General features: G+C 41.4%; 1 protein-coding gene across 3 annotated transcripts in view; it reads left to right on the forward strand.

The window, feature by feature from the left end:
- Positions 1-13371, forward strand: part of Ctss (cathepsin S) — a 36003-nt gene that overhangs the window by 22007 nt on the left and 625 nt on the right. For all 3 annotated transcript variants that reach the window (XM_008827078.3, XM_029560610.1, XM_029560611.1), the window contains 4 exons: positions 3944-4093; positions 5513-5740; positions 9221-9386; positions 10499-10601. In XM_008827078.3, coding sequence (XP_008825300.1) covers positions 3944-4093; positions 5513-5740; positions 9221-9386; positions 10499-10601 — 647 coding nt within the window. The remainder of the gene's footprint in view (positions 1-3943; positions 4094-5512; positions 5741-9220; positions 9387-10498; positions 10602-13371) is intronic.

Genomic DNA, 13371 nt, shown 5'->3' on the forward strand with positions numbered 1-13371 from the left:
AGCAGGAGCAGAGTAATCTGGGATAGTCATGAAAGTGTGGAGATCAGATATTTCTTATTTAGAAAAAAAGGGGGCCAAGCTGGGTGTGGTGGTGCAGGCCTGTAGTCCCAGCACTTGGGAGGCAGAGGCAGGCGGATCTCTGTGAGTTCAAGGCCATCCTGGTCTACATAATGAGTTCCAGGATAGCTGGGGCTACAGGGAAACCCTGTCTCAAAAAGACCAAAAAAGAAAAAGAAAAAGAAAAAAAGGAGGCCAACGAGGTGGCTCAGGGGGTAAAGGTACTTGCTGCCAAGCCTGACAACCTGAGTTTGATCCTTGGGTCCATTGTGATTGAAGGAGAGAACTGACTCCCTCAAGCTGTCTTCTGACTTCCACATGTGCTATGGCACATGAGTGCCCACATACATATGCACAAAGTAGTTAAACAAGTGAAAAAATTATTTAGCCCTACTCTGACTAGTTTTTTCTTTCTGTTTTTTAACAAAACTATTTATTTATTTATTTATTTATTTATTTATTTATTTATTTAAGGCTGGCCCTGAACTCACAGAGATCCGCCTGCCTCTGCCTCCCAAGTGCTGGGACAACAAGCATGTGCCACCACGCCTGGCTATTTATTATTTATTTATTTGTTTGTTTGTTTGTTTATTGTGTAGTGAGGGGCATAGGTGCCACATTGCACATATGGAAGTCAGAGGATAATTCCCAGGATTTGTTTCTTTCTCTCTGCCATTTGGGTTCTGAGGATCAAACTCAGCTAGGCTTGGAGGCAAGCACTCTTAACTGCTGAGCCATCTTGCTGGCCCTCTTGGATGTTTTTCTTTGGAATCCTAGAAGGAAAGAAAATGAATGACAGAAATAGAGGAAATAATGGCTGAAAAATTTCCCCAGCTAATTTAAAAAAACCAACTCACAGGTTCAAGATACTGAGTGAATTCCAAGCCCAGAGAACATACAGCAAACCACACAAAGGACAACAAAACAAAATTACCAAGATCCAATGATAAAGATAAATTCCTTCTTTTTTTCTTTTTGTTGGTCTTTTTGAGACAGTCTCCCTGTAGCCCCAGCTGTCCTGGAACTCACTATGTAGACCAGGCTGGCTTTGAACTCACAGAGGTCCACCTACCTCTGCCTCCCAAGTGCTAGGATTAAAGGCATTGGCCACCATGCCCAGCTTCTTTTTCTTTTTTTAAAAAAAATTATTTATTTTTAATTTTTTTAAGTGTATGAGTGCATTGCCTGTATGTATGTAAGTGCACCCATGTCATACAGTGCCCACAGAGGATAGAAGAGAGCATTAGATACCCTGGAACTGGAGTTATGGACAACTGTTAACTACCATGTGGTGAGATTTGAACTCCAATTTTCTGCAAGATCAGCCAGTGCTCTTAACCACTGAGCCAGCTCTCCAGCTCCAAGGATAAATTCTTAAAGCAGGCTGAAGAGGAAAAGTCATTTTATTTATTTGCTTATTATTTATTTATTTATTTATTTATTTATTTATTTATTTATTTGATGTATTATGTATAAACACATGGATGCACAGCCTCTGTGCATGTGGAGGCCAGAGGTCAACATCAGGTGTCTGCCTCTGTCACTCACCACATTTTTAAAAAAATGTTTTTGATTTTTAAAAAATTTTATGTGTGTTTATTGTCTGCATGTATGCAAGTGCACCCATGTGGAGGACAGAAGAGGGCATCGAATCCCCTGGAACTGGATTTATGGATGGTTGTTAGTTGCCATATGGGTGCTGGGATTCAAACTGGGTGTCCTGTAAGAATAACCAGTGTTCTTAACTGCTGAACCAGCTCTCTGGCCCCTCCACATTATTTTTTTAAGGCAGGGTCTCTTACTGAACCTGGAGCTCAAGAATTGACTAGACTAGCTAGACTGGTTGGCCAAATACCCACAGGAACTTCTGTTCTTACCTCTCTAGCACCAGTGTTGTAGGTGCACTCCACCACACAGTCTTTTTTTTTGTTTTTATGTGGGTTCTGGGGATCCAAACTCAAGTCATCATGCTTGCACAGCAAGCACTTTACCCATTAAGCCATCTCCCCAACCTGTATCTTACAGGTTAGAAAAGAAACATAATAAGCCAGAGCACAGTGAAACAATAATTTTAAAGTTCTAAATGAAAAAAAATCACTCTAGAATTCTAAAATATTATTTTAAAAGAAAGGAACCTCCTCAGACTCTTAAAAAATCTGAATAATTTACATTTTATAAAGTACTTGCCTGCTGTTGAAGACGGTGGCAATTAATCAAATAAAAGCCAGATCAGCTATAGTAATTATTAGAGGTTATTAACATGGAATATTAACCAGTACTAAAAAGATCATTACATCCTAATGAATAGGTTAATTCTTCAGTAAGGTTTAATGTTCATGCACTTAATAACACTACTTGAAAACAGAGCAGATTCAAAGAAAAACCTTACTGGATTGGAAGTATAAATACATTCAAGTGTAGTTGTGTCCCCAAATGTCCTTCAGTGTGGGTCCATCCACGGGCCCACCAAGAGCCCTATCCCTGTAAGACACTGTCTCATATCCCACCAGCCATCAATTGCCAAAAGCTCCTTAGGTTGGGTTAGGATTTCTTAACGTTTCCCTATGTCTAGGCTGGGATTTTGTGTGACCAGTTTCTTTGAAAAAAAAAAAAAAATCCTGTCTCTTCTCTTTCCTTTTTTAACAGGATCTCATGTTGCTCCAGCTGGTCTCGAACTCTCTATGGTGCTGAGGATGACCTGGATCCCCTGCTCTGCCTGCCTCTACCTCCAGAGTACTGAAATCACAGGGCTGTGCCCCCACACCAGCCTAAAAATGCCTTCTTTACAGGAAAGTTTAAAAATCACTCAATACTATTGCTCTTATTGTTAATGAATTCTAGAAAGCATTGTCTAAGTCTTTGTAGAAAGTTGCTTTTTTTTTTGTCTCTGCCTCCCAAGTGCTGGGATTAAAGGCCTGCACCACCACGCCCGGAGAAAGTTGCTATATTTATCTCAGTCTAAATTGACAATTTAATATGGTCCAACTGCTTTCTTACTGGGGCACATGGGAACTTGGTATCATAATCATGTTTTTTGTGCTGGAGATCAAACTCAGGGTCTGTATTTAAGTAGGCTCAAGTCAGTTGCACCTCCAACTTCCTCATCAGTTTTTACATTCTGTTCTATGACACAAAACTTTATAGTGCAGCCAAAATGAAGAATCACAATACTCTGGGCTGGAGAGATGGCTCAGCAGTCAAGAGCACTTGCTGCTGCTCTTGGAGAGTACCCAGGTTCAGTTCCTAGCACCTACGTGGCAGCTCACAACATCCTTATCTTCAGTTTCAGGGGATATGATGGCCTCGTCTGACCTCTGTGGGCATTGCATGTACATGGTGCATTTGCATACATGCAGGCAAAACACTCATACACATAAATAAAATAAATAAATAAAGTAAAATCAAATAAGAGTCACAGTACCTTAAAAATAAAGTAAAAAACCAGGGCCGGGAGATGGTTCAGTTGGTAAAGCACTTGCTGCACCAGGGTGTGGAGACAGGAATAACCCTGGGGGCTCAATGGCCAGTATAGTGAAAGCGGTGTGGATTCAGTGAGAGACTCTTTCTTGAAAAATAAGGTGGAGAGTGATGGAAAAAGACAATAAAAGTAGGCCTCTGGCCACCACATGCAGAAGCACACAGGAGAGTCCATACACCCATGCATACACCACACACACACACTTTTTTTTGACAGGGTCTCTCTGGTCCCAGCCCACCTGGAACTATGTAGACCAGGATGATCTCAGTCTCACAGAGATCCTCCTGCCTCTACTTCCCAAGGGCTGGCATTAAAGGCATGTACCACCACACCCCCATTACAAACAAATAGATGTAATAAAAAAATTTAAAGTGTATAAATGAAGTGGTTTATTTATTTGCCTTATAGACCAGTGAAGAAGTAATGTCTTTAATGAGCTCTCTCAGGGTTCCCAGCCAGTGGCAGAGAAATGTCACTTACAAGTCATACCCTAATCAGAATTTGCCTGATTCTATGGACTGGCGAGAGAAGGGCTGTGTCACTGAAGTGAAAGCCCAGGTGAGTGTTACCATCCCAGGCCTCTGCACCCTCCGTCAAGTGCTCTCTTCCTGTGTCTAGCCCCATACTTTGATAGTGAATTTTATTGTCTCTTACATTACTTTCTAGCTGTTTTTGTCATTTCTGTCTTCCCAACTAAATTGTACATTTTCTTTTTCTTTTCCTTCTTTTTTTTTTTTTTTTGGTTTATATATGTAGCCCAGGCTGGCCTCCAACTCACAGCATACATAACCAAACTATGTTCCCCTCATATTTTGGATATTTAGCTCCTTATCAGATGTATGATTGGCATGCTCAGCCTACAAAATATTTTCTGATCAAAAAATTCTAAGGATGGGTTTGGAGAGTTGGCTCAGGGGTTGAGAACACTTGCTGCTTGCTCTTCCAGAGGACCTGAGTTCAATTCCCAGCACCCACATTGGGCAGCTCACAATTTCCTATAACTCCAGCTCCTTTGAATCCAGTACCTTCTTTTGGCACAAACACACACATAAATAAATAATAAAAATGAATCATCTTTCAATTTTAAGGGTGATAATGTCAGAGAACAGTTAGCTACGATTAAAGCTCTTATGCTTAGGCATCTTGTGGGATAGAGCAGAGACAGGAATTGAATCTTTAAACTGTACATTATTCTGAAAGGTGGTGAACTGAGAAGGCAGCAGATGAACATTCTAGAAATCTGTCTTACAGCTCATCTCTAGGCAGCAGGCTTTCAAGGGTATGGAAACAAAAGCAGTCAGTTACTCCAAAGTTGAGTCTTGGCTCTCTGGTCAGGAGGTCAGCCTTGTCTGTGATTCATGTTGTGCTTGACTCCTTGTCCTCTCCTGAGCTTTCTCATTGCGTGTGTATCTCTCTCTGGGTAGTTGGGTTTGTGTGTTCCCAAAGGCCATAGAGCCTTGCATTCCTCCTGTGGCATCACCTGGCTAGAGGGTGACTCTGAAAAACAGACCAGAAGCAGTGTGTCAGGGCTGCACTGATTACAATGTGTACAGGGTAGGTTCCTTTCTACAATATAAAATACAGTGAGCCCTTTGACCATGGAAATTGGAAGTGCCGCTGTCTGTCCCTCCGGTCCCCTGTCAGCTGGACTAAAGCCATTCTATCACCTCTGTAATCACTTTTTGTCTCCCTGTAGGTGAAGATAGGTAGGATTTGGCACATGTTCAGTGAAAACTATCAATATATTTGAAATTCCTACTGTGCTCCAAATTCAGCCATTTGCAAATCCTCACCAGGCTTGTACCCTGCCTAGAGAACAGTTAGTCTTCACTCCCACTGTCTAAGGAGAAGGAAGCCATGGTGGAGAGCTCTGAGCCCTTCCTGGGAACTACTGAGAAATGGTAGTTGTCCTACTTGTGTGACAGAAACCAACCTTAGAGGTTTTCTGAGACTGCCTTGTGTCCTTTTCTGTTTTAGGGCTCTTGTGGTGCCTGCTGGGCTTTCAGTGCCGTGGGTGCCCTAGAAGCACAGGTAAAGCTAAAAACAGGAAAGCTGGTGTCCCTCAGTGCACAGAACCTGGTGGACTGTGCGACTGAAAAATACAGGAACAAAGGCTGTAATGGGGGCTTCATGACCGAGGCTTTCCAATACATCATTGATAACAGTGGCATTGAATCAGAAGCTTCTTATCCCTACAAAGCCAAGGTGAGTCATGAGCAAACTCTTTATACTTCCAGTGACCTCATTCCCTAACTGCACTGACCACCAACACAGCTGCTTGAGCTGAGAGCTGTGTTCATGCATGTGTCTTCATGCATATGAGAGAGAAGCTCCAAGAGCTCTCTAGGTCTCATGAGTTCTCTTCTTGGTTTGTTTGTTTGTTTAGGCAGGGTCCCCCTGTATCCCCAACTGACCTGGAACTCACTATCTAGACCCAGTTGGCCTCAGTCTCACAGAGATCTGCCTGTCTCTGGCCTGACAACCTGAGTTCAACTCCCAGAACCCAAGTGGTGGAAGGAAAGAACTGATTCCCTCAAGTTGTCCTCTGACCTCCACATACACATAAAGAAATGTAATAATAATGAATTTTTTAAAACTTTCTGCTTAGCTGGGTGTGGTGGCGCATGGCTTTAATCCCAGCACTCGGGAGGCAGAAGCAGGCGGATCTCTGTGAGTTCAAGGCCAGCCTGGTCTACATAGTGAGTTCCAGGACAGCTGGGGCCACAGGGAGACCCTGTCTCAAAAAGACCGGAAAAAAAAAAAAAAAAAAGCTTTCTGCTCAAAACTCCCTGCCATAACCACTATTGTTTTGGTTCAACCTCTTTTCTTATTATGAAGTTAAAAATCATATTTTTATATTCAACAAATATAAATTTGTAACCTCCTTTAAAAATACACCTTTAATCCCAGCACTTGGGAGGCAGAGGCAGATCTTTGTGAGTTTGAGGCCAGCCTGGTCTACATAGTGAGTTCCAGGACAGCTGGGGCTACAAGGAGACCCTGTCTCAAAAAAGACAAAAAAAAAAACAACCCAACTTTACTTTAGTTGGGCTTGGTGGCAAATTCACTTTTAATCCCAGCACTCAGGAGGCAGTTGCAGGCCAATCTCTCTGAGATTGAGGCCGGCTTGTTCTACATAGTGAGTTCCAGGCCAGCAGGGCCTATAGGGAGACCCTGTCTCAAAAACAAAAACAAAAAACCCCAGAACTTTATTTGGGGCTAGAGAGATGGTTCAGCAGTTAAGAACACTGGCTGCTCTTGCAGAGGATACCCATTTAGTTTCCAGAACCCACATGACATCTAACAACCATCCTTAACTCCAGTTCCAGGGCATCTTATGGCGTCTTTTGACTTTCACAGACATTGCATGCTCGGGTTCACTTACATACATGCAGGCAAGACAATCATACACATAAAACAAAAATAAATAAAAATTTTAAATGTTTTTATGTACAGAAATATAACTTACATATTAAGTAACACTATAATAGAATTATTAGATATAGGTTTTTGTTGTTTTGCGGGGGGGAGTTGTGTTTTTTTTTTTTTTTTTTGTTTTGTTTTGTCTTTTTGAAGCAGGGTTATTGTGAATCCCCAGCTGGCCTGGAACTCACTATAAAGACCAGGCTGGCCTGGATCTCACAGAGATCCACCTGCTTCAGCCTCCAAAGTGCTGGAATTAAAGGCATGTGCTACCATGCCCAGCTTTGATATAGTTTTAAACATAAGAAAAAGAGAAAAACTTCAGTTTACAGAACCCCTCTCCCACCAGCAAATTCTCTTTTTTTAAATTTTATTTTTATTTCTTTTTGGGTGTTGCATGCTGGTGCCTTGGCATATGTAAGGACATCAGAGGACAACTTGCAGGAGTTGGTTGTTTCCTTCCCCACGTGGTTCACAGGAATTGAACTCAGATTGTCAGGCTCGGCAGCAGGAGCCTTCACCTGCTGAGTCATCTTGCTGGACCACAATTTTTTTTATGTCTCCCTATGTAGCCCTAACTGTCCTGGGACTTGCTATGTAGACCAGGCTGGCCTCAAACTCACAGAGATCCATCTGCTTTTGCCTCCTGAGTGCTGTGTTTAAAGGCTAGTGCCACACAATCCCAGCTTCTCCCCTTTTTGGTGCATTTTTTTGTTTGTTTGTTTTTTTTTTTTTTTTTTTTTTTTTGGTGGTGGTGGTTTCGTGAGTGTGTGTGTGTGTGTTGGGTTTTTTTTGTTTTTGTTTTTTATTTTTGAATTGTTGAAACAGGGTCTTACTATGTAGCTCTGGCTGGCCTACAACTTACTATGTCAACTAGGCTGGCCTAGAACTCAGAGAGATCTACCTGCCTTTGCCTCCTGAGTGCTGGGACTAAAGGTATGTACCACCACACCCAACCTTTTTTTTTTCCTTAGTTTTTATTTTATTTTATTTTTTATTTTATGGGTATGAGTGTTTTACCTGCATGCATGCAAGTACACCCATGCATGCAGTGCCTGTAGGGGCCAGAAGACAGCTTAGGATCTTCTGGTACTGGAGTTGTAGATGGTTATTAGCTCCCACTGTATGCTGGGAACTGAACACTGGTCCTCTGCAAGAACAGCCAGTTCTCCTAACTGCTGAGCCAGCTTTCTAGCCCCTAAATCCCTTTTTCTAAGTGATTTTTTTCCCACCTGAAGTGCACTAATAAGTAGTTTCCTTATTATATTAACTGTAGACCATCTTGCAGGCATTACATTATCAAAAAGATTTTGAAGTTTTAGAGTTTATGATAGAATATTACCCTAAAATATACTTCACAATCTGAGGAGACAATGTCCTGGCACATTTTGTGTGGATGAAGATACTCACAACTTAAGAACAATAAGATGTTGTTTTCTCTTTGATGCTGGGTATTGAACCCAGGATCTTGCATATGCTAGATAAGTGTTTTACGGCTGAGCTGTATGCCAAGCCCTTAGTCTTTTGAGACAGGTTCTCAATATGTAGCCAAAGCTGACCCCAAACTTGGAATCCTCCTTACCTCTGCCTTCCAAGTGCTAGGATTGCATGTCTGTTATCAGGCTCATCTTTCCTCTGTTGCTTATAAAACCTGAAAGTGTTGGGACTTGGACAGTTTGATTTTTTCTTTTTATAATTTTTAAAGTTTAGGGATATGAGTGTTTTGCTTGCATGTAAGTGCACCAGTGCATTCAATGCCCATGGAGGCCAGAAGAGGACATTGGAGTCCCTGGAACTGGAGTTAATGGCAGTTGTCAGTCACCATGTGTGTGCTGGGAAGCAAGCCCAGGTTTTCTATAAGAGCAGCCAGTAATCTTAACTCATGAGTCATCTCTCCAATCCTGAGCAAGGTGGCTGATGCCTGTAATCTCAACACTTACGAGGCTGGAGGCAGATGATTAATTTGAGTTCAAGGTTAGCTTGAGCTACAGAGAACCCCACTTCCTCTCACTCTTGTGTGTTTGAGACAGGGTCTCAGATACCTCTGGCTGGCCTAGTGTTTGGATTACAAGCATGCATCACCATCCCCAGCTTGAGACTCTTTAAAAAAAATCCAAAAAAAAAACCGAGAGAGAGAGAGAGAGAGTCTTAGATACTTGAAAAAGTTACAGAAAAGGGGAAAATCAGATTTGAAATCCAGATTTAGGGAATTGCTAATTTATAAAGGAAACTACAGTAGACTTTATACTTGTTTTTTTACAGGATGAAAAATGTCATTACGACTCAAAAAATCGTGCTGCCACGTGTTCAAGGTACACCGAGCTTCCCTATGGCAGTGAAGATGCTCTGAAAGAAGCTGTGGCCAATAAAGGACCTGTGTCTGTGGGCATAGATGCCAGCCGTCCCTCCTTCTTCCTCTACAGAAGTGGTAAAAACAGATGCACTATCCTCAGCGGTTAAGAGCACTGGCTGCTCTTGCAGAGGACCAGGGTTCAATTCTCAGCACCCACATGGTGGCTAACAATCATCTGTAACTCCAGTTCCAGGGAATCTGACACCCTCTTCTGACCGCCTCAGACATTGCACACATATGTGCACTTACACACATGCAAGCAATACAGTCATACACATAAAATAAAAATAAATAAAATGTTAAAAAAGAACAAGAAATTAGTTTAGCAAAGTTGCAGGCCACATAACCAATATACAAAAACTCAGTTGCTGCTGAGCTTGGTAAGCATGCCTGTAATCCTAGCATTCAGGAAGAAACTTGAGGTCAGCCTGGGCTACATAGTGAGGCTCTGCCTCAAAAACAAACAGCTTAAAAAATCAGTTTCAGGGCTGGAGAGATGGCTCAGTGGTTAAGAATAATGGTTGTTCCTGCAGAAGACCCAGGTTCAAATCCCAGCACCCCATGGCAGCTAACAACTGTCCATAACTCCAGTGCCAGGGGATCTGACAGCCTCTTCTGACCTCCATGGGCATTGCATGACATGGGTGCATTTACCTACACACAGGCAATATACACATAAACATAAATTTAACTAAATAAAATATTAAAAATAAAGATAAATAATTTTAAACACATATACACAATTATACAAAGATGAATAACATAGTTCTAAATACCCTCTAAATCTAGAGCACTGTACTATATAAAGTAGAAAGCTATAATATATTAAGAAACATTTAATTTAGAAAAGACTCAAAACAAAATTTTTAATGTATACAAAGAAATACAATTCATTTGTATATAGAGTCAGATAATTATAAAAATGTGAGTAGATATAACTACTACTATGGATTGAGGGAACTAGGGATTGTTCCCAAACTTGGTAAGAAAAGTGACAAATATAGGATCAGTGTCAAAGAATTACAAAGTCTAAATCATTTAAACACAGGCATGTGTGTATGTCCCTAAAATTTTAATTAACTTTGCCCTATCTCCAAGACAGCCTAATAGAAAGGAATGGAATTTTGAAGTCTCTTCTGTGGTCCTGCTGCACCCACCTCTTTCTCTCACCCGTGTTTTATTCTCAGGTGTTTACGATGACCCCACCTGCACACAGAATGTGAACCATGGTGTACTAGTGGTTGGCTATGGAAACCTTGATGGGAAAGACTACTGGCTTGTGAAAAACAGGTATGGCCAATTTGATTAAGTCAGGATTTGGAGTACATGACTGTGAAGTTGACTGTGATAAACACTTATAACTACGTACAGAGAGTCATTGAGAGTACTCACACCTCACTTCTCACTTTTTGTCCTGCCTTCTTCACCTGTTTTCATGGTTTGTCTTCTATAATAATTTTCTTGTTGTGTCTATTGATTGATTGGTGTTTGGAGACAGGGTCTTGCAATGTATTCCAGGCTGGCTTGAACGTGCAGCGACCCCTCCTGCCTCTCCCTCCCAGGTGCTAGGTTTACTGGCTATACTGCTACTCACCGCTTCATTTTCCTAGTTATTTCTTTTTTGGTTTTGTTCTTTTTTTTATTTTCTTGAGAGAGTCTCCCTGTAGCACCACTTGTCTGGAAACTCTCTGTGTAGACCAGGCTGACCTCAATCTCACAGAGGTCCTCCTGCCTCTGCCTCTCAAGTACTGAGATTAAAGGCTTGCGCCACCACATCCTGCATAAGCACCTGTTCTTTCGCTTAGTCCCTAAATCTTGGTGTTCCCTCCTGCCCAGGATTCCATCTTATACTTCCACGTTTGTCCACGTCATTCCATTCTTAAGGCTTTAGCCATGGCCAATCAGCAGATGACTTCAGTAGCATCAGCCCAGAACTTCAGACTTACCTGGTCAGAGCCACTCACTGGCATCTTAGCTTCTCCAGTCAGTGCGTTCTCCCTCCACCATACTGTTCCTCCAGAATTTCCCATCTTGGTAAATCACATCCCACCACACAGTCACCTAAGAAACAACCTCGACCTTTCCAGGTCAACCAAGTGGCAAGTAAACCCAAGTTCTCTTCGTAGGTGTCCTTGAGTTTTCCCCTTTCCCATTCTCCTCTCTAGTTCAGAAAACTCTCACCTGGACTTCTGTTCCAGCCTTGTAACTGATCCTCTTGACTCTTCTCATCTTACTTTATTTATTATTATTATTATTATTATTATTATTATTATTGTATGTGAGAGAGTGCATGGTGTGTGAAAGTGGGGAGATGTGCAAATGTGGGTTCCAGGGATCAAACTCAAGTCTCTAGGCTTCCATGGCAAGCTTTTTTACCTGCTGAGCCATCTTGCTGGCCCCATCCTCTTTACTTTGGAATCCATCTTTCATGCTGGATTTGTCTAAATAGAATGAGTCTTGGCTTCTAACTGTTGTGCCTGTCTTAATGCCTCCATGAATAAAATAAAACATAAATTAAAAAAAAAAAAACTAGAGCCAGCAAGATGGTTCAGTGAATAAAGTTCTTGCTGCTAAGCCTTATAACCTGGGTTCAATCCCTGGGTCTTACATGGTGGAAGGAGAGAACTGACACTCTCAAGTTATCCTCTGAATTCCACAACCGCCCCCCCCAATAAATATATGACTAAATGTAATGAAAAATTTAAAAACAAGCCGGTATGGTGGCGCACACCTTTAATCCCAGCACTCGGCAAGCAGAGGCAGGCGGATCTCTGTGAGTTCAAGGCCAGCCTGGTCTACATAGTGAGTTCCAGGACAGCTGGGGCTACAGGGAGACCCTGTCTCAAAAAGACCAAAAAAATTTTTTTCAAAACAATGCAGCTGAGATATTATCTATTTCAGAAAATATCTCTGAATCCTCAGAATGACCTTCTTCTTTTTCTATGTTGCCAAAATGTCTTACAGATATTGAGTCACAGCATTTTATACATTGGATTTAAATTATGTTTACTCATCTGTCATTGTAATATTCCGTAAAGGCCTTTTGGGTAGTAAGTAGAAGTGACTTCTTGTTTTTCACCCTCAGCACAGGATTACTGGCACACACTGGCCCCTCAATAGATCATTGAACTAACCTCTGTATAATTCATAGTCCCAAAGAATACAACTTCTAGAGAAGAAAGAGAGAGGAAGGGGCTTGTGGGATAGTTCAAGCGTTAAGAGCATTTGCTGCTCTTGCAGAGAACCTGGATTTGGTTTCTATCTATCCTCCACACTGGGAAGCTCACAACTGCCTGTGACTCCAGCTCCACAAGCTCTGACACCCTATTCTGGACTCTGAGGGCACCTGTGCGTACACGGTGCACATACAAGCAGGCACACACACAATAAAAATAAATGCATCTCTTATTTTTTAATATTTTATTTATTATTTTTATTTTATGTGCATGAGTGTATTGCCTGCATGTGTATAAGTGCACCCATTTCATGTAATGCCTGTGGAGGTCAGAAGAGGGCGTTGACTCCCCTGGAATTGGAGTTATGGATGGTTGTTAACCACTATGTGCATGTACCACTGAGCCATCTCTCCAACCCCTAAATGCATCTCTTTTAAAAGGGAGGAAATACAAAGAATGGAGAGTTTCAAGCACATCTGAAGTTTAATCCTATTAGCTTCCTTGAGTACCTGTAAGGGAGCATAGACTGCAGGGCTCAAAAAGGAGAAATCTGTCTTCTGGTTCTCGAGGCTAGAGGATGAAGGTGTTGCAGGGTTAGTTCTGCAGGTTTAGACCTGAGTTTGATTCCCAGTACCTCTGTGGCAGCAAGCAAATACATTCACACAAAATAAGAATACAGGCAAGCAAAACATACACATAAAATCAAAACATTAAATAATAATAAATAATTTTAAATTTTTTAACTAAAAAGAAAGTTATCTATCCTTTCATAGTCCCTAAAATCCATAGGGCAATTATTATTTTATTGTTTTATTCTAATTTTATTTTGCAGCTTTACATATAACATTGTTTTAAGGATAAAAAAAAGAAAAAATATTTATAAT

The sequence above is a fragment of the Nannospalax galili genome, unplaced genomic scaffold, assembly GCF_000622305.1.
Source record: "Nannospalax galili isolate Female #2095 unplaced genomic scaffold, S.galili_v1.0 scaffold1212, whole genome shotgun sequence".
Classification (NCBI taxonomy): domain Eukaryota; kingdom Metazoa; phylum Chordata; class Mammalia; order Rodentia; family Spalacidae; genus Nannospalax; species Nannospalax galili.